At 35.7% G+C, this 22,537-nt stretch overlaps 1 protein-coding gene across 5 annotated transcripts in view; it reads left to right on the top strand.

Annotated features, from left to right (window-relative positions):
• KCNT2 (potassium sodium-activated channel subfamily T member 2) overlaps positions 1 to 22,537 on the top strand; it is a 431,161-nt gene that overhangs the window by 287,156 nt on the left and 121,468 nt on the right. For 4 of the 5 annotated variants that reach the window (XM_036919691.2, XM_036919695.2, XM_036919692.2 and 1 more), the window contains 4 exons: positions 4,406 to 4,555; positions 5,967 to 6,196; positions 10,639 to 10,855; positions 19,664 to 19,769. In XM_036919691.2, the coding sequence (XP_036775586.2) occupies positions 4,406 to 4,555; positions 5,967 to 6,196; positions 10,639 to 10,855; positions 19,664 to 19,769 (703 nt within the window). The remainder of the gene's footprint in view (positions 1 to 4,405; positions 4,556 to 5,966; positions 6,197 to 10,638; positions 10,856 to 19,663; positions 19,770 to 22,537) is intronic. The other variant, XM_036919693.2, reaches the window with a different exon arrangement.

The raw sequence follows: 22,537 nt of genomic DNA, 5'->3' as shown, positions 1-22,537 counted from the left end.
GCCACCTCTTTAATTCAATACTTTATATTTGAAATGTTTCCACAATGTTTTATAAGCACTAGTACTTGCATTTTCACTGTTGTCCGTATGGGTATTATTTGTCTTTCCATATTTCTGACCGATATGTATACCTAAAACTTTTATAAATTTTTTTCTCTTCTATTAGCAAATCCTTTCAGGTCCACCCTCATAGCACACCCAGAGCGTAACGTGGCCAAGCCATCACCATGTAGCTGAATCACTGTGATCGCTTCCTCACTGGTCACTTGCTCAGACTGTTCACAGCGCAGTAGCCAGGGAGATCTTTGTGAACTAGAAGCCAGAATCTTTTGCGCTCAGTGGCTGCCAGATCATCCTGAGCACAGCGCAAAGCCGTGTCGAATTCTGCACGCGCCTGCACGACCCCTTCCCCGCCCGGTGCCTCTCTGCCCTTCGCTCTTTCTCCCTCACCTCCAGCACAGCAGGCCTCCCGGGTGCCCCTCAGCCGTACCAGGCGTTCCTCTGCCTCAGGAGAGCGCTCGCGGCTACTTGCTACTGGAATGACCTCCTGAGTCCTCTCTCCCTGCTCTCCGTGATGCCTTCCTCAGCCACGCTACTGACGTTCCATATCCCACTGGAAATTCTTTCTTTCTCTGCTCTATTTTTCTTCCCACCATTTATCGTTTATAACACATAACATAATTTGTTTATTTCTTTTGTCTGTTATCAATCTTTCTCCTTGGAGACACCAAAAAAGAAAGCCTTTTTGGCTTTTTTTGTTAACTGCCATAACCTTTGAATCTAGAACTTTTCCTGGCACATCCCAGCTGCTCAACAGATATGTTGTATAGGAAGCAATTTCTCAAGCATATTCTCAAGCAATTAATAAGAACTGAAAGGAGAAAAAATTTGTAAATTTACAATTAGCTGAACTTAGATATTCTTGGTTATCTTTTAAGGATTTTTGGAGAAATTATAAGGAAAAGATGTCCCTTGAGGTGAAAGATGAGAATATAAAATAGCATGAGTACAAGCAAATGATTTAAGGAAAATTAATCAGAACTGCCCTTATCTGACCCCTTTTCTGTTCCTTTCCAAGTTACCACATTGTATTCCCATTTCAGTCCCTAGAATTAGATTTATGATTCTCTTGACTAGCTTTTAGTAGCCTTGTGTGACAATTATTTGACCCCATGCTGCCATTCCATTTGGATCTCAAACTCTGTTGAATTACTGATAACTTTTCTTATATTTCTGCCTTTAAATGGAATCTATGCTTGCCAAGTACCATCTTGCCAAGTAGCAATGTGGTCCATAACAGCAATAATTTTATTTTTGATTTCCAAAGGAATGTTTTCTCCACCAGGAGCAATGATTCTTGGGGAGCAGAAGGTGTAGCCATACACTGTCAATAGTCAAAATTGTTTTATTTTCCTATTTCCAAATATATTAACATTACAGAAGAAAGGGTAAAGGTTTATATTGTTCAATAGGTTGTCTAGGCATGTTGAATGTGGTTCCTAAATTTATCACTGAGGAAGATATAACAAAAAAGTAATAATGGAAACTAACATTTACAGGGTGATTACTATGACTGCATCAACTGCTAAGTGAATATTTGTGTCACCTCATTTTATTCAACCCAAAGAGGCTGACCCTGTTTTTCACAGAAGTAAGAATCACTGAGAAGTCAAATAACTCATCCAGGATTGCAGAACTAGGATTCAGTTCAGGCAGTCAGATTTCAAGGCCTGGCTCTTGACTCTTAAGTATACTTCAGAGGGAATAGAGTACTAGTGAAACATGCCTGGAAAAATAAATGATTTTTAAAAACTCATCAACATTTTGCAAATGTTGATAAATGTATTATCTTCCTAGTAATCCTTTAGACACAACTCAGAGTTTAACATAGCTTTTTAAACCTTACATGTGGTAGATATGACTTGTAAGTCTCTATAGATCTAATCCAAAATCTACAGAAACTATGATCAAATATTTTGACTTTTATGTGTCACTTCCCTTTTTGAATGTGCATTTCTTGTACTAACAGTTTATAAACTTTATTCAGCAAAAATAAATGGAACTTATATAAAATGAGAAAAAAGAGCTATTGTTTATTCACAATAAATTTTTCATAGGTTGAAGTTTGTATATATTTCTAAGACCAATGAGCAGAACATCCCAGAAAAAAGGAAACCACTTTCTGTGGTAACTTGTCTTCTTTTTTTTAAATTAAGCTATCATTGATATACAATCTTACACTGGTTTCAGGTATACAGCACAGTGGTTCAACAGTTGCCACATTATTAAATCCCCACCCCACTAGAGCAGTTACTGTCTGTCAGCGTAGGAAGGTATTACAGAACCATTGACTGTATTCCCCATGCTGTACTACCATCCCCATCACCAAAGTATATTATGATTGACAGTATTTGGGCCCTTTTATTACCCTCACCCTTCCCCCACAACCCCTTCTCTGTGGTAACCACTAGTCACTTATCAGTGTCTATGAGTCTACTGTTTTGTTCATTTTGTTTTGTTTTCTACTTATATTTTACAAATAAGTGAAATCATATGGTGTTTGTCTTTCTCCACCTAGCTTATTTCACTTAGAATAATACTTCTAGGTCCATCCATGTTGTTGAAAATGGCAGGATTTCTTTCTTTTTTATAGCCAAACTCTATTCCATTGTGTATGTGCACCACATCTTTATCCATTCATCTATTGATAGTCACTTAGGTTGATTCCATACCTTGGCTCTTGTAAATAATGTGGCAATAAACATAGGGGTGCATATATACATTCCTACCAACTGTGCAGGAGGGTTCCTTCCCCTTTCTCCACATCCTCACTAGCATTTGCTGTTTCTTGTCTTTTGTATAGTGACCATCCTAACTGGTGTTCGGTGCTATCTCCCTGTGATTTTAATTTATATTTCCTTGACGATTACTGATGCAGAACATTTGTTCATGGGTCTGTTGGCCATTGTATGTCTTCCTTAGAAAAATGTCTTTCAGGTCCTTCACATGTTTTTAAACAAGTTAGTGGCTTGAAGTCAGGGAGCATAATCCCCCCTGCTTTATTCTTCCTTCTCAGGATTGCTTTTGGCTGTTCAGGGTCTTTTTGTGGTTCCATATAAATTTTAGGATTATTTGCTCTAGCTCACTGAAAAATTCCATTGGTATTTTGATAAGGGTTGCATTGAACCTATAAACTGCTTTGGGCAGGATGGCCATTTTGATAATGGTCTTCTTATCCATGAGGATGTGACAGATATCCATTTATTTGTGTCATCTTTACTTTCTCTCATGAGTGTCTTATAGTTTTCAGAGCACACATATTTCACCTTCTTGGCTAGGTTTATTCCTTTGTATTTTTTGATGCCATTGTAAATGGAATTGTTTTCCTGATTTCTCTTTCTTCTAGTTTGTTGTTAGTATATAGGAACTCTCAACAAAATGGATATAGAGGGTACATACCTCAACAAAATAAAGGTCATACATGATACCCACAGCTGACATCATGCTCCATGGCAAAAAGCTGAAATCTTTTCCTCTAAGATCAGGAACAAGACAAAGATGTCAGCCTCTCACCACTTTTACTCAACATAGTACTGGAGGTCCTAGCCACAGCAATCAGACAACACAAAGAGATAAAAGGCATCCAAATTGGTAAGGAAGAAACTGTCACTATTTGAAGATGACATGATATTATATAGAAAACCCTAGAGACTCCACCATAATACTATTAGAACTAATAACTGGATTCAGCAAAGTTGCAGGATACAAAAGTAGTAACTTACAACTTAACTTCTTTATAAAAATACACTGGGGATCTCTTTTGGTGACCCTTCCTCTGTCATGAAGAAGTTTTTTTCTTAACTGTTATACAATTGAAAGCAAGCCTCTGATGACACGGACAGAAATTAAGAGTATATATTCTATGAAATTAATTTGATAAGTTGACATATATACATTTACAATTTTAAATACAAAGCAATATCACTTACTTACAGAGGCCATGCAGGTATAATAAATGAGAGAAAGTGGGTCAAATTATTGAGAGTATAAAACAAATGTTTTATGTAGGATATATATGAAGGGATATACATAAACAGAGACTGAAAATGAAATGCTTTATCTTACTGGTTCATAGGATAAATGCTTTCATTAACTGGATCATGAAACTCCAACTTTCTTAGAATCTGCATCTCTCAAGCTGGTATATTGTGTTAATTTTATAATTTTTGTAGTAACTCTTTGTATTTGAAAATAATGTCATTTAGAGCACTACTCGGATAATTCTTTGAATTGTGTTTACCAATTCTTACATTTGGGAAACTCCAGGTTATTTCTATTAGAAATAGCAAATACTTTTCTAACCACATTCTTTTTTTTTTTCTTTGTGTGTGTGTTTTTGTTGTAGAGAAGGCCAGCAATCACCAGAACAATGGCAGAAGATGTATGGTAGATGCTCTGGGAATGAAGTATACCACATTGTTTTGGAAGAAAGTACATTTTTTGCTGAATATGAAGGAAAGAGCTTTACATATGCCTCTTTCCATGCACATAAAAAGTATGTTTCTGCTTCCAGAGTCAAATTAAAGTATTATCCAATCACACATTTAAAATATAGTTTTCTGAAATAGAACCCATACTGGGGCTCATGAGATGCACGTGCTCCAGAATTTTTTACGTCGTTACTTAGACATTTGAACTCTGGCCTTCTATATGGTCTCTACAAGTTAAGATTATAAGGTATATAATTAGTAGGAGTATTGACTTTAATACCTTTTAAATTATCTTTAAAAACATTTAAAAAAATATTAAGAACTCACAAATAAATAAAAATGAATCCTTTATAAATCTAAATTTTAAAGTATTGATTAAAATTTAAACAAAGTAGTAATAACATTTATAAAAGCTAGACATTTAAAAAAACTTGCTTTGGCTAGAAAAATTAGTTAAAATATAAATGACTGTACATTCCAATTCAAACATTGAACACTATTTTTTCCTTTTGGAGTAACATTATTTACTTAAGTAAAAATGTATGTCTATCATGGAAGTAATATATTATCATATTATAAATATATTAATGTAGCATATTTATAAAGATTTGTAATGTATCTTTCAGATGATGCATTCTACTTCAATTCTCAATATGATTCTATCTACACATACACTTCTGATGTTTAAAAAATATTTTTAGCTTGATTTATTTGTAACAATAAGGCATATTGAAATAAAGGTATTAAGGACATTTTGTGTTTGGGGCATAACCTGAAAAAGTATATAAGAAACTTGTAAGTAACACCTGTTACATTCAGTGGTTGTTAATTCTCCTAGTTAAGCTGCACACCCATTTAAGATGATTTAAAATTTTTAAAAATAAAATTTAGAGTAAACCAAATATGGTAACAGCAATATGGTAACAACAGAATAAAAAGAAGTGTAGGGTGTCATGATTCTTATGTGACCTTGGCTAAGTTTCCCCCTCTCCTTTAGGCCAATGACTTTCAAACATTTTTTGACTAAAGTGACGCTATGTTTTACTTTTTTGATGAAAGTAAGATATATATTTTTATGGTAAGACTCAGTGTACACACAATTGTAAAAAAAAATTTTACCTTTATTATATGATATGCACTATGATGTTTTCTATTATCTTTTATTCTATCCATCTTCATTTAAATATATATATATATATATATATATATACATATGTCATAATCAACTAAATTGATTTCATGATACCCTAATTATTTTTTTCCTATAAATATCGATCCTTTTCCTATAGAAGCAAGAGTCTTGAACTTTTAGGATTCTTTCAAGCTTTAAAATACTGTGCTTTGACTTTTTAACTTTCCTTTGCCTTATGAAAGTTTACTAATTTTCTTATATATGCAAACTTAGGGACAAAAAAACCTTAAGACTTTTGGTGAATTGCAATTCTTAAACTCTTTTATTTTCTTTTTTAAATTAAGGTTTGGTGTTTGCTTGATTGGTGTTAGGAGGGAGGATAATAAAAACATTTTGCTGAATCCAGGTCCTCGATATATTATGAATCCTACAGATACATGTTTTTATATTAATATTACCAAAGAAGAGAATTCAGCATTTAAAAACCAAGACCAGCAGAAAAAAAGCAATGTACCAAGGTCATTTTATCATGGACCTTCTAGACTACCTGTACATAGCATAATTGCCAGCATGGGTAAGTATAAATAAATCTGAAAATGTCATTAGTTTCTTTCTAAAAATGAATAATAACATACTTGACAATTTATTAAAATTTGATAGTAAAAATATTAAAATAAATTGTGTATATTACAAACTTGTGTGACTAATTATATAGAACAAAATTTCTAAGCTACTAAATTGATAAGAAATTAACCTAATTCAAAACTTCTAACAATTATTTCATATTACATATTATAATATAAGCACCTAATACTTCTGTACTTACTTTAAAAATTCTTTATCCATTATCAACAGAGACTATTTTAAATGTTCTCTATTTTTCTCAAGACTCTCCTTCTATCCTTCATCTCATTCTCACAATTGAAGTTTGCTTCTGTGGCACAAAAGTTAAAAATAATACAGAATAGATCCAAAAATTAATTTCCTTTAAATTTTACAGTCAAACTACCAACAAAGTTTCAAATATTTAGTTTCTCTCAAAAGGAGAATGTGTCCTTTATTTTAGCTTTTAATATTTTATTATTAATGCCTTCACTTCTGCATTGTATATATCTCTGTTCCGTAGGAACTTCACTCTGTTTTAACTCATCTTTATTACCTAACTTCCACTTTCGACAAGACTTACTTATTCCCCCTTCCCTTCTTCTGTCTCTGTTTTTCTCTTTTAACATCTGTATGCACACACACACCTTTCTGGACTTCATGTCATGACATCTTCACATATCAGATCCTCAAAAGAGTTGTCTTCAGTTGCTGGTTTGAAATTGTATTGTCTCCTCATATATCTGCCCAGTTAAATCTGAAGTCTGCAATCATTATATCACAAGTACTGCTCTGGCAAGGCCACCACTTTCCTCTCTCTCACGAGATCCATATCACAACCCACGACACTACTGACAATGTTCTTGAAACACTCCGGTGCTTTTTCTCTGCATCACGTCCATTCATTGTCCCTGAAGAGTTATATCTGCCTTCATGGATTCAGTTGTCCTCCATACACTGATGATTCCCTTATCTAAATCACTAACTTAAACTTTTCTTTATAGCAATATATTCAACTGTCCACTGGAAATTTTTGTCTGGATGTCTTACAGGAAAAACCAACACAACAGATTCATATTGAACAAATCTCTCAGCCCTCATTCAAGGCCATTTCTTCCTCCATTTTTTGCCAAAAAAACCCCCCAGATAACACCACTATCCTCCAATTTGAAATGTCACAATTCTGACTTTTCACCACCCCTCTCTTCTCATAGATTATAATTTACCAAATTCTATTAAATTTTATCAGTAAGTAGCCCCTAAAGTCATTCAGTTCTATGTCCACTACCTGTTTCATCACAGTGTGAGCCTCATCACCTCTTCCCTCAGCAGCAGGACCAACCTCCTAATCCTTTCTCCCTGCCTCTGTTCTTACTGCCCTACACTCTTCTCCACCTTACCACCAGAGTAATAATTTTTTACATAATTGTGATAATGTTATGCTTCTGAATAAATCATTTTAATTGCTTCTTATTACCCACTGGAAAAAAGTCTAAGTTCTATAACATGGCTTATAATTGGATGGCTAAAATTTCTTGTGTGTATAAGGTCATCCCAATTTTCCCAGGACAGTCCCAGTTTATATACATTGTCTTGGTTCACTTATTAAGAGCAATTTGACTCTCAGGAGTATTTTAGTTTAGAAGATAAACTACACGGTCACTTAACAGTTCTCTTTTTTAAAGATTCCTTCTTACTTTTCGAGTCCCACATTTTACCATCCCTTCAGTCACTCTCCTAAATACCAATCACACTAAATTCTTTTCAATCTGTGCAAATGGCTTTTATTTTTCCAATGGTACCAATGGACCTTAAACATTAAATTTCTCCTGACAGGCTCTACTCCCCGGCCCCTGACTTTGTCTGTGCAACTACTCCTAATCCTCTGTATCTGTTTCAGTATCACTCCATCCAAAACATTCCATGGCTCTGCTTGGACTTTGTTAGGTACTCCTGTTTGTCATTGACATAACATTAATTTTTCTTCTATAGTATTCGTACTCTTTTTTTCATCTAGTCAACAATTACTTACTGAGTATCTAATATATTCCAGGAACTTTTATTGATACTTGTATAAATTAGTGATCAGAGGTACCTAGCTCATGGAGTTTACATTCTATTGTGCCAAAGACTGGCAATAAATGATACATATAAAAATAAGTAATAGTATGTTAAAATGTGATAAATAGCAAGAAAAAAGAGATGAAAACAGAGCTAGTAAAGGGCCTTTGAATTCTGGAAAGATGGGATTTTTAAATGAGGTGGTTACTAGGCCTTATTGAAAAGGAGACATTTGAGAAAATACTTCAATTAGCCCCGTGGACACCGGGAAGAAGCACGTTCTTGACGGAGGTAGTAGCTATTACAAAGGCCCTGGAGTGAAAGCTCCAGGAACGGTCAGAAGGCCCCTGTGTCTCAGACACCGAGAGTGATGTTGAGAGTACGGGAGACGAGGTAAAAGAGGTACAAAGGCCAGATCATGTTGGGGTTTTTAAGTCAATGTAAGGGTTATAGCTTTTGGCCTGAGTGAAATGGGAGTCATTACAAGGTTTTAAGCACAGCAATAGTAGGCATCACCTGTGCTGACATATGTTGTAATCACTTTGGCTGCTGTTGAGAATAAACGGTTTGGGCCAAGGATCAGAGTATAGTTGACCCTTGAACAATGTGGGGTTTAGGGGTACCAACCCCCTGTGCAGTAAAAGCGATATATGACTTTCAACCCTCCAAAAACTTAATTACTAATAGCCTATTATTGACCAGAAGTCTTACCAATAACATAAATCTTACCAATAACATAAATAGTTGGTTAACATATATTTCATATGCTATATATATATATATATACTGTATAAGTCTTACAATAAAGTAGGCTAGGGAAAGGGAAATGTTTTTTCAAATTGTTGCAAATCTCTAAAAAATTTTCCAATATATTTGTTGAGAAAGAATCTGCATATAAATGGATCCACACATTTCAAACCTGTGCTGTTTAAGGGTCAACCATATCCAAAATAGGGGAGAAGGATATAAGAGAAATCCACAAAACTGAAGTGGTAAGGAGTATATTTGGGATGTCCTTTGAAGGTGGAGTATACAGGATTTGCTAACGAATTGGAAGTGAACTGTGAGTAAAAAAGAAGTGTGAAAAACTCCAAGGTTTTTGGTGTAAGCAACAGGAAAAAGGAAATGGCTATCCACTGAGATAGGGAAGGCTGTGGGGAGTGCACATTTTGTGGAGCCAGGGAGACGAAGAGTTCATTTTGGGACATGCCAAGTTTCATTGTTTGTTGGACACTGAAAGGAGGATCTCAAACAGGAAGTTAGATATAAGAGTATGAGGTAAGGAGAAAAGTATACACTGAAAAAGTGCACTGGGATTCCTGAGTTCGTGTATTGTATTTAAAGCTGTGATACTGAACAAAGTTATCAAGGAAATGAGTAAGGACAGAAAAGGAATAAAGACAAAGGGCTGCAACCTGCACCATGTCGACATTAAATATCAGGAAGAGAAGAAGAAACCAGCAATGAGAAACAGGAAGGAGCTAATGCAAAACAGTATGAAAATCGGATGAGTGTGATGTGCTGGAATCCAAATGAATCAAGTTTATTAAGAGAATGAAGTGATCAGCCATGTCTAATGCTGGTTACAGGTCAAATGACATGAGAATAAGAACGGGCAATTGAATTTAATGAAACAGTGTTCATTGTTTATGTTGATAAGAACTCTTTCATGGAGTGGTAGTGGAGAATGCTAGCTTGGAGCAGCTGATGACAGAATGATAGAAGACAAATTAGAGACACTCGGTCTAGACAACTCTCAAAAAGTTTAGCTGTACAGGGGTGCGAAGAAATGACTTGGTAGCTGTGGTGGATGTACAAGGAAATGTACCTTTTCTCTCTTGTCTCCTGCATATCCTTAGTGCCTAGGATAATGCTTGCCATAGAGTAGTTATTCACAAAATATTTTAAAAATAAATCTGAAATATTAAGGGTTCTGGTATAAGAAAGATACCTCAACAAAATATGGGAGAAGGATATAAGAGAAATCCACAAAACTGAAGTAGCCCCAAAATATTATTTCTTAATTTCAAATAAATGTAAATTGAAATAAGTATTTTTTCACTTTAAATTCTTAAATATTTCAGGATTTCACAAATCTTATGTTTTGTGCTGTAGAGCTAGACTCAGCAAATACACTTTTGTACAAATGCACTATTTTTTAACCCCACATGAAATGAAATGAAAAGAAAATGCCCACATGAAAAAAAAGAAATAACCTTTGAGATTAAAGGGTAAATAATAATATATTTTTGGTTATACTGATTGTATTTCATTTCACTTTGATGATTAAAAAATTTATTTGTTGTATAGGCAGCAAATGCTTTGACGGATTTTCATGTTTCATTGTTTTAGGTACTGTGGCTATAGATTTGCAAGACACAAGCTGTAGGTCGGCAAGTGGCCCTACTACCCTGTCTCTTCCTGCAGAGGGAAGCAAGGAGGTGCGAAGACCTAGCATTGCTCCGGTTTTGGAGGTTGCAGATACGTCATCAATACAAACATGTGATCTTCTAAGTGATCAATCAGAAGATGAAACTACACCAGATGAAGAAATTTCCTCAAACTTAGAGTATGTTTAGATTCTCTTAAATTGTAAGATTTACTGGGATTTATGCTTGCCCTGCAGAACTAACGTCCTTGCCTTCTGGACATTCAAGAATCAGTCCTACACACTTCTATCAAAATTCTTAATAGCCAGTATCTTTGTTGACTATGAAGTATTCTAAGCCCTCAAATTTCTAGGTTCAGCATATATTTCCAGGCTCAGTTTACTCTAAATTACCCTTTCTCTGTAGAAAACACAATACATAAATCCATGTTTTCATCATGTAAGTGTATTTTTGAACTTTTATATTTTCATTAAATTATATTGTACTCTCTACCCTTATTTTCCTCCACATCCATATCAAATTTCAGTCAATTATTCAATGACCTGTAACACAACTTCCTCCATTGAGCTTCCCTTGCTTTTCAGTGTTCAGCAGGCTTTTTTATGTACTATGTGTCAATACTATTTTGAATGAATAAATGAAGTACTAATTCTCTTTACCAAGCTTCCATAATAAATAGTATGTGCATGTTATTAACCACATTTTAGCCTTCAGCACTTGTCTATTTTTATTCACATATTGTATGGCCATCTCTTGAGGGAAGCACAGTGGTCAACAGACTTGACTAGGGAGTTACAAAGAATTTCATATGGCAGTTCCAACTTCCACTGATTGTGTGCAGGTGACTTTGATTAAATAGTCTGACCCACAATGTCTTTATCTACAAACGGAGTATAATTACTGCTTCACTAGTGTTCAAATAAGATTGAGATAATGCAGAAAATGTGCTTAGGGCAATGCTTTGTACAGAGTAAGCATTGAGTGAGTATTAATAATAGTTATTAGTTTTTTACTTAAGTAGTATTCATATATAATCTTACGATGTTTTCACATACACAACACAGTGACTCAACATTCACCTGTGTTATCAAGACCTCACCCCCTCCCTTGGGGTCACTGTCTATCAGTGTAGTAAGATGTTACAGAGTCATTAATTGTATTATCTATGCTGTACTAACATCCCAGCGACCTACCTGTATTGTGATTGTGAATTATAGTGCTCCTTAAGTCCCTTGTCCCTACCTCTCCACTCCCTCTTCTTTGTTAACCACTTGTCTCTTCCCAGAGTCTGTGAGTCTACTGCTTTTTCGTCCCTTCTGGTTGCTCTATTTTTATACTCCACAAATGAGTGAAGTCATTTGGTATCTGTCTTTCTCTGTCTGACTTATTTCACTGAGAATAATACCCTCTAGATACATCCATGTTACTTCAAATAATAGGATTTCTTTTCTTTTTGTGACTGAATAATATTCCATTGTGTATATGTACCATATCTTTATTCATTCACCTATTGATGGACATTTAAGTTGTTTCCATGTCTTGGCTATTGTAAGTAGTGCAGCCATAAATACAGGAATGCATATGTCCTTTTGAATCAGGATTCTTGTTTTCTTCTGGTAAAGTCCTAGGAATGAAATTACTAGGTCAAGTGGTATTTCTATTTTTAATTTTTTAAGGAACCTCCATATTGCTTTCCACAGTGGTTGAACCAATTTACATTCCCACCAACAGTGTAGGAGGGTCCCCACTTCTCTGCATCCTCACCAGCATTTGTTGTTTCCTGTCTTTTGGATGTTGGCCATCCTAACTGGTGTGGTTCTAATTTGCTTTTCCTTGATGATTAGTGATATGGAGCTTCTTTTCAAGTGCCTGTTGGCCATCTGAATTTATTCTTTGGAGAGGTGTTTATTCAGGTCCTCCATGCATTTTTTAATTGGGATATTTGATTTTTGGTTGTTGAGGTATATGAGTTCTTTGTATATTTTGGATGTTAACCTCTTATCAGATAAATGGTTGATGAATTTATTCTCCCATACTGTAGGATGGGAGAATATATTCATCAAACTCAAAAGCTTTGCTACACAGAAGCTTTTGAGTTTGATGTAGTTCCACTTGTTTGTTTTGAATTTTGTTTCCCTTGCCTGAAGAAATATATTCAGGAAAAATTTGCTCATGTTTGTATTCAAGAGATTTTTGCCTATGTTTCACTCTAAGAGTTTTATGGTTTCATGATTTACATTCAGAACTTTGATCCATTTCAAGTTTACTTTTGTATATGGGGTTAGACAATAATCCAGTTTCATTCTCTTACATGTAGTATCCAGTTTTTTCAATACCAGTTTTGAAGAGGCTATGTTTTCACCATTGTATATTAATGGCTCCTTTATTGTATATTAATTGACCATATGTGTGTGGGTTTATATCTGGGATCTCTGTTCTGTTCCACTGATTTGTGGGTCTGTTCTTGTGCTAGTACCAAATTGTTTTGAATACTGTAACTTTGTAGTAGAGCTTGAAATCAGGGAGTTCAATGCCCCTAGCTTTGTTCTTCTTTCTCAGGATTGCTTTGGCTATTTGGGGTCTTTTGTGGTTCCATATGGATTTTAGAACTATTTGTTCTTGTTTGTTGAAGAATGCTGTTGGTATTGTGATAGGAATTGCATTGAATCTGTAGATTGCTTTAAGCAGGATGGCCATTTTGACAATATTAATTCTTCCTATCCATGAGCATGGGATGTATTTCCATTTATTGGTGTCTTCTTTAATTTCTCTCATGAGTGTCTTGTAGTTTTCAGAGTAAAGGTCTTTTACATCATTTGTTAGGTTGATTCCTAGGCATTTTATTCTTTTTGTTGTAACTGTAAATGGAGTTGTTTCTCTGATTTCTCTTTCTGCTAATTCATTGTTAGTATGTAAGAATAAAATATATATCTGTGTATCAATTTTTTATCTTGTAACCTTGCTGAATTCAGTTACTAGTTCTAATAAATTTTTGGTGGAGTCTTTAGTGTTTTCTAAGTATAATAAAGTATAATATCATGTCATCTGCAAACAGTGACAGTTTAATTTCTTTCTTACCTATTTGGAAGCCTTTATCTCTTTGCATTGTCTGATTAACATGACTAGGACCTCCAGTACTATGGTGAATAAAAGTGGGGAGAGTTGGGATCCTTGTCTTGTTCCCGATCTCAGAGGAAAAGCTTTCAGCTTTTTACTGTTAAGTATGATTTTGGCTGTGCATGTCCTATATGGCCTTTATTATGTTGAGGTATGTACCCACTGTACCCTGTTTTGTTGAGTTTTTATTCTGAATGGATGTTGAATTTTATCAAATGCTTTTTCCATATCTATTGAGATAATCATTTGATTTTTGCCCTTTTTGTTGATGTGTTATATGATATTGATGGATTTATGAATATTGTACCATTCTTGCATTCCTGGAATAAATTCCACTTGGTCATGATGGATGATCATTTTTATGTATTTTTGGGTTTGGTTTTCTAATTTTTGTAGAAGATTTTTGCATCTATGTTCTTCAGTGGTATTGGTCTGTAAGTTAATTTTTTGTGATATCTTTGTCTGGTTTTGCTATTAGAGTGATACTGGCCTCATAAATTGAATTTGGAAGTATTCCCTCCTCTTCTACTTTTTGGAATGCTTTAAGGATGGGTACTAACTCTTCTTTAAATGTTTGGTAGAATTTGACTTTGAAGCCATCTGGAACTGGAGTTTTGTGTTTGGGGAGTTTTTTTTTTGAGAGGGCATCTCTCATATTTATTGATCAAATGGTTGTTAACAACAATAAAATTCTGTATAGGGGACTCAATGCACAGTCATTAATCAACTCCAAGCCTATGTCTCAACAGTCTCCAAATCTTCTGAATCATAACAAACAAGTTCTTACATGGTGAAAAAGGTCTTACATAGTGAATAAGTTCTTACATGGTGAACAGTGCAAGGGCAGCCATCACAGAAACTTTTGGTTTTGATCACGCATCATGAACTATAAACAATCAAGTCAGATATGATTAGTCGTTTGATTTTTATACTTGATTTATATGTGAGTCCCACATTTCTCCCTTATTATTATTATTATTATTTTTAAATAAAATGCTGAAGTGGTAAGTAGATGCAAGATAAAGGTAGAAAACATAATTTAGTGCCGTAAGAGGGCAAATGTAGATGATCAGGTCTGTGCCTATAGACTAAGTATTAATCCAAGCTAGACAAGGGCCACAAAACCTCCACGGATGCAGAAGATTCCTCTCAGAACAGGGGGGGTGAGGTTCTAAGCCTCACCTCTGTTGGTCTCCAATTTTTCTCCTGATGGCCCCCCTGCGACTGTGCCTGTCTTAGGTTGTTCCTCCCTTGAGGAATCTTACCCATCTCTGGCTTTTGGGGAGGTTTTTTTATTACCAATTCAATTTCATTGCTGGTAATTGGTCTGTTCAGACTTTCTGTTTCTTCCTGGGTCCATCTTGGAAGGTTGTATTTTTCTAGGAAGTTGTCCATTTCTTCAAAGTTGCCCAATTTATAGGCATATAATTTTTCATAGTAATCTCAGATAATTCTTTGTACTTCTGTGGTGTCTGTTGTGATTATTCATTTTTCATTTCTGATTTTGTTTATGTGTATACATATATACTCTCTTTTTTTCTTTCTAAGTTTGGCTAGGGGTTTACATACTTTGTTTATTTTCTCAGAGAACCAGCTCCTAGTTTCAGTGATTCTTTCTATTGTTTTATTCTTCTCATTTTTCTTTATTTCTGCTCTGATCTTTATTATATCCCTCTTTTTTCTGACCTTGGATATCATTTGTTCTTTTTCTAGTTTCTCTAATTGTGAGTTCAGACTGTTTACTTGGGATTGTTCTTCTTTCCTGAGGTAGGCCTGTATTGGTATGTACTCTCCTCTTAAAACTGTCTTCACTGCATCCCACAGGTTCTGTTGTGTTGAGTTGTTGTTTCCATTCATCACCATATATTGCTTGATCTCTGTTTTTATTTGGTCATTGATCCATTGATTATTTAGGAGCAGATTGTTAACCCTTCATGTGTTGTAGGCTTTTTTGTTTTTGTTTTGTTTTTTTGCATGATTTATTTCTAGTTTTATACCTTTGTGGTCTGAGAAGTTGGTTGGTACAATTCAATATTTTTCAATTTACTGAGGCTCTATATGTGATCTATTCTGGAAAATGTTCCATATACACTTGAGAAGAATGTATATCCCACTGCTTTTGGTTGGAGTGTTCTGCAGATGTCTTTTAGGTCCATATGTTCTAAAGCATTGTTCAGTGCCTCTGTCTCCTTACTTATTTTCTGTCTGGTGGATCTGTCCTTTGTAGTGAGTGGTGTGTTAAAGTCTCCCAAAATGAATGTTTTGCAGTCTTTTTCCCCTGTTAATTCAAAAACAAGTATTTGTTTTACATATTTAGGTGCTCCTATATTGGGTGCATAGATATTTATAATGGTTAGATATGCTTATAGGACTGACCCCTTTATCATTATATAATGTCCTTCTTTGTCTCTTCTTACTTTGTTTTGAAATCTATTTTGTCTGATGTAAGTAGTGCTACTCTTCCTTTTTACTCCTTATTATTTACATGAAACATCTTTTTCCATCCCTTCACTTTTAGTCTGTGTATGTCTTTTCTGAAATTAGTCTCTTTTAGGCAGCATATAGGTGGGTCTTTTTTTTTTATCCATTCTGCCACTCTATGTCTTTTGATTGGTGCATTCAGACCATATTTAAGGTGATTATTGATAGACATGTACTTACTGCCATTGTAGGCTTCAGACTTGTAGTTACCAAATGTTCAAAGATAGCTTCCTTTCTATCTAACAATCTATCTTAAATTGCTAATTACTCTGTTTTAAACACAATCTAAAGGAAACTTTTACCCCTTTCTTCTTCTTTTTCCCCAACACTTCATACATTAGGTGCTATATTCTGCACTTTTTGTGTGTTCATTGACTGATTATGTGAGTAGTTGATTTAATTTTGTACTTTCTTGGTAATTAATTAGTCTACTCGCCTTAACTGTGGGTTTATTTTCTCTGGTGACAGTTATTTAGCCTTAGGAATATTTCCATCTAGAGCACTCCTTTTAACATATCCTGTAGGGTTGTCTTAATGGTGGTGAATTCCTTCTACTCTTATCTTAAAATTGTTCAATCCTGCTTAAAATGTAAATGGTAATCTTGCCGAATAGAGTATTCTTGGTTGGAGATCCTTCTATTTATTGCATTAAACATATCATGCCACTCCCTTCTGGCCTGTAAAGTTTCAGCTAAGAAGTCTACTGATAGCCTGATGGGGTATCCTTTATAAGTAATCCTTTTTCTCTCTGGCTGCTCTCAATACTCTCCCCTTGCCCTTGATCTTTGACATTTTAATTATTATATGTCTTTGTGTTGTCTTCCTAAAGTTCCTTTCTTTGGGAGATCTCTGGGCTCCCATGACCTGAGTGTCTATTTCTTTCTGAAGTTCAGAGAATTTTTCAACAATTATTTCCTCAAAGAGACTTTCTATCCCTTTGTCTCTCTCTTGTTCTGGTACCCCCATAATGCGAATATTTTTCTGTTTGGATTGGTCACACACTCTCTTATTATTCTTTCATCCTTAGAGATTCTTCTTTTTCTCTGTTTTTTAGATTCATTGTTTTCTTGATCCCTAATTGCCAGATCACATACAACTTCTTCAACCTGTGTAAGTCTGCTATTGTTTCCCTCCATTGCATTTTTCTTTTCAGATACTGTATTCTTCAGGTCTGAGTGACTTTTTGGAAGTGTTCTCTCTTTTTGTTGTGGTCCTCCCTGAGATAGCGAATATTTTTCTGTAGATCCATGAGCATGTTTATGACTTTTACTTTGAAGTCTTTATCAAGAAGATTGGTGATTTTAGTTTCACTCTGCTCTCTTTCTGATGTTTTGTGTTGTAGTTTTTTGTGGGTCAAATTCCTCTGCCTCTTCAAATTTTTAGTGTTTCCTAGGAATAATAGGTTTGTGTATGAGGCACCCTGTAGTGCCCAGAAGCTCAGTTTCCTGTGCTGGAATGCCACCTATTTGTGTACAGTGTGCAGGGCACCTTTCTGGCTTGTAGTGCTCTAATTTCAGTGTGGGCTATTGGCTTATTTTGCAAACAGGGAGAATATTAGAATATTAGGAACTGTGTCACTGAAGTTGCTGTGGACAGAGGTGCCCCACCCAGCCTGAAGCAATGGTGGGTGCTGCAGGTGAGTGGGACAGACACCTGCCAGGAGGAAGGAGCTCCAGAGACTGGGCCAGAATAGAGCCAAGATGCTCCCTCTGCCTTCCCAGGTGCAAAGCTTCCTCCACTGCCGGCTCAAGCAGGCCTCGCACACAGTGGGCAGCCTTGGCGCTATGCGAGGCGCCCTAGGCAGAGCTGCCTTTCATCCAGCGTGCTGCAGTGGTGGGGACCAATGTCGAGCAGGACCAACATGTACTAGGATGAAAGAGCTCCCAGGGCTGGCTCCGGGACACAGTTCCCAAGCTGGCCCGAAATAGGGCTGAGAAAGCTGGGCGCGTCTCCCTCTGCATACCCAGGAGTAAAGTCTGATTTCACTACTGACCAACAGGCCACGTACTGCAGGAAGGACTCCCACGGTTGCATTGTTGGTGAGGGGGATAGAGCATCTGGGGCTCCTGAGGGTCCCTAACCTGTTGGCCTGAGGGCTGGCTGGGGAGGTAATACCCAGCTGAACTTTCTCCTAAGCAGAGAGCACTGTGGGGGCCCTTAGATCACACCTGTTTTCCACAGGCAGCTGGAATCCCAACTTCCCTGAGTGTTCCCCCTGTCTCTGTTGTCCATCTCCACCAGTCACCAGAGCACAACCTAATGTGGGCTTATGTTCCTGGTGCAGATCTCCAGAGCCAGGTGTTCAGGGTCCTGGGCTTCTAATTCCTCTCCATTCCATTCCTCTTCTTCCTGCCTGTGGCCTAGGGTCAGGGGAAGGTGTGGGTCCCACTGGATCATGGCTTTGCCACTTTACCCTCTTCTGTAGAGTCTTCTCTTCTTCCCCAGATGTAGGTAGTCAGTTCTGCAGTTTGCATGTCATTTTCAGGTTTAGTTGTATTTGCTGTATTTTCATGTTCATTGTGATTCTGGGAGGAGGTTTTTGCTTTGCCTTCTTACACCACCATCTTTTCTCCAAAATAATAATTATTTGATGTAGTAATACTAGTAGTAGTGGCAGTGGTAACACCACTCAAACACTTCTCTCAATTTATCTTTCACAAAATAGAAGTTCAGTTAATGTTGGATTAAACTAAAGTGAATACCTTTGATAATGTTTTAAACATGGTTCCAACAAAATTCCGTTTTTGGTTGAGGTTTAAATAATTAACTCAATCACTTACTCAATTTTGGTTTATGCATCCGTAACTAATGAATACTGATACACTGAATCATAATAATGCATTTTGCTTTAAATATGTTTTGTAACAATTAATGATTTTTTAAAATCTGCCTAAATCTTTTAAACAGAGGATTGGCAAGCTTTTTATGAAAGAACCAGTTTGTAAATATTTTAGGCTTTATGGACCATGTAGTCTTTTCTGCAACTTCTCAACTCCTTTTTTAAAGCATGAAAGCAACCATACACAATACACAAAATGAATGAGCCTGACTGTGTTCTAAAGTAAACTTTACTTCTGGATGCTGAAATTTGAATTTTATATAATTTTCCTGTAACATGAAATATTTTTTTTGCTTTTTTTCTAACCATTTAAAAATATAAAAAACAGTTTAGTTTATAAAATCAAGTGAAGGGCCAGATTTGGTCCTTGGGCCCTAGTTTGCCTATCCCTGTTCTAAACTATTTCTTGATCAAAGTGTAACTGTGACACCATGAATTATAATATCTAACTTTATCAAAATAGAGGAATGTGGCTATAACTTAATTGTCCAACTTAATTGTCCAACATGCATTTTTAAAGGCAATCAATATATTTCATATTATTTTACAGATATGCTAAAGGCTACCCACCTTACTCTCCATATATAGGAAGTTCACCCACTTTTTGTCATCTCCTTCATGAAAAAGTACCATTTTGCTGCTTAAGACTAGACAAGGTAAGTGCCCGTTGCTGTTATTGTCTCCAAAACTAAAATCATGGCATTTTGTAATTACACATATTTAAATAATTTTGTATAATCTTTTGACTAAATAGCTTAAATGTTATCTTTTTCAAATGTAAATGTAATACATAAAGTGGTGAATTTTACTTTCTTAACTACACTGAAGATCACTCAAATGCTTCAACTCTGTTAAAGGACCCAATGAATCAGTCGTGTGTTTAAAGAGGAAAACAAAGGTGCCAGAATCTCGAACCCATGGACTCTTGACATTCAGTCTCCCACAGTCACTTTGGCCAAATGTGCAACATTGGTTTTACCAGGCATTTACCAGGCATTATGGCCATTGGGCAGGACCTGTATGAGAATTTACTTACTGATGAATAAGAAAGCAGATAAAAAGAAGATTCCCAAGCCCTCCATCTCCCAGAAATTAAAATATGCCACCAATTCCAACCAAGAATTTCTTATTTTACCTGAAATTTGGGGGTTTACCAGGATTAAAATATGGTTTTACAAGTTTTACAATTTAGGCAAATAGCTTTAGCATTAAATTTCAGTTTCCACATCTGTAAAATTGTTGTAATTTTAATATGAGCCTCACAGGACTCTTGTGAGAAGTGTATAAGTTAGTTGATGCAAAAAGCTTAACACAGTGCCAGGAACTTAATAAATGAGTAGGCACTTAATGTGTTTTGTTAATATTCTTGCTAGTATTATTTTTTCATATGATAAACATGAAGTTTCTACCTTTATCTTCCTGAAGTCTTGTGAATTTTTGCTATTGCTCCCAAATATTCATCAGGGCCCATAAAGACGGACTGCTCCTTCCCTCAATGACTTATTTATTTTTCCAATCCTTGTTTCACTTTTTTGTTCTGCAGCATTTCATAGCTCTAGTTGTGTATTTTTGGTGACATGAATGAATCTTAAGCTCCAGAGCCTTTCACTTATATTGGCTCTTTCCAAGGACCTGTGATTAATATTTTATTTATATCATTCGTGTTATTTCCCTTAAGGAGGATTCCCAAATATTATAAGCTTTAGACCCCACAAAACCTAGATTAACTTCTGGTGGCATTGTACTTTTTAATGCACAAAGAGAGAAAAAAAATGCTGGGATACCAAAGAGTGGAAGTGATTTATCTCCAAGCTGAGAACCTGATAACTGAAAAGCTCTCAGATATGAGGAGCGGTGAGGAGCAGTGGAGGGTCTTTTAAAGTCAAAAGGCTGTGAGTTTGCTTCTTTACCATGTCAAGAAGGCAAGGTTTCTGAGTGCTATTGACTGGCTGATGACATCTGGGATTTTCCATTATTTAGGTAGCGTTTGACTGTGTGGTGGTGGTGGTCTGCCCCAGAAATGAGCGCCTGCTTTGTGGTGAGGAGACGAGGTCGTGCAGTCAATCCTGATGCATCTGTGAAATGCGTGAGCTGGGATCGTGCTCCCGGTTCCTCGCCCATCAGTGTCCGCAGGCTTCTCCCTGGTCAGGGGTTATGAACACTCAACTCCCTCTTCTCTCTGTTCTTTTTTCTTACTGATTAAGCTACTCCTAGGTCTCTTAGATTAGTTTTTTCCCCTCATTTTATCTAATAAGTATTGAAGTTCTTCTTAATGTCAACATCAACCTGTTACTCTTCCTCCATGACCTCTTTGGAGTGACTCTATTCCTTCGTGTGGTTTCACATCCTGCCTATATTTAAGTAATTCTCCAATCATATTTCCAATGAAGATGTATTGCCTTTTTTTATCATTTCTTTTTTTCTCCATTCCTCCTTATGCTTTAAACCTTCTTTCTGGCTTAATTTCCCTACTTCCTTTGATTAGTTTTTAGAAATTCTCTTAATGAGATATTATTAGTGGTAAATTCTTTCAATTTTAGTTTCCCTAGAAATATACTTATTTTGTCTTCCTTTTTGAAAGATAAATTTACTGGGTGTCCAGTTCCAGGCTGTAAGTTTTGTTTTTGTTTTAGCACATAAGGATTTTGTTTACTGTTTTCTGGGCTCCATATTTCTGTTGAGAAATCAGCCATCATCTAGTTTGTATTCCTTTTAGGCAGTCTCTCTTTTCATCTGACTACTTTTAAGATCTTACTGTCTTGGCAGTTCTCGATTCTTATTATGACACTGGGTTTCTCTTTATGTATTTGTATTAAGATTCACTGGACTTTCAGAACTTGAAGATTTAGGTATTTAATTAATTCTAGAAAATCCTCAGTCGATACTTAGGTAGGGCTTCTTTCTGAATCTTTCAGCTCTTTTTCAGGTATGCTGTTTAAATATATGCCATTTGTTCTCACAGTATTTTCCAAGTTCCTTAACTTTTCCATACTACCTGAGTAATCACTGCGACTCTGTCCCGTAGTAGATCCCTTCAGATGCATCACATGTGCAACCTAAACCATCTTTTGAGTTTCTATTTCTAATTGTTATACTTTTTAGTTTTAGAAGAGAATATATGTTTTTAAAACATCTACTAAATATTTTAAATAGGCTTTTGTTCTCTGTTCATACTTTGAATGTTCTATTTTATTTCTGTAAGCATAATAAACATGCTCATTTCCTGAATCTAATAACAGCTAAATCTGTAGTCTTTGTGAGTCTAATTCTATTGTTTATTGTTTCTGGTGACTCATGGTGCCTTGTTCCAATGAGGGTTTTATGATTTTTATTAAGTAATAAAGGCAGAGAATATTCCAGAGTTGATGATGAATCCATAGAGAACCAATTAATCTCAATCCAAATAAAAAGAAACCCACATAGA

Source organism: Manis pentadactyla, chromosome 19, assembly GCF_030020395.1.
Source record: "Manis pentadactyla isolate mManPen7 chromosome 19, mManPen7.hap1, whole genome shotgun sequence".
In the NCBI taxonomy this organism is placed as follows: domain Eukaryota; kingdom Metazoa; phylum Chordata; class Mammalia; order Pholidota; family Manidae; genus Manis; species Manis pentadactyla.
The sequence above is the reverse complement of the archived record's forward strand: the minus strand, read 5'-3'. Positions and strand labels throughout refer to the sequence as shown.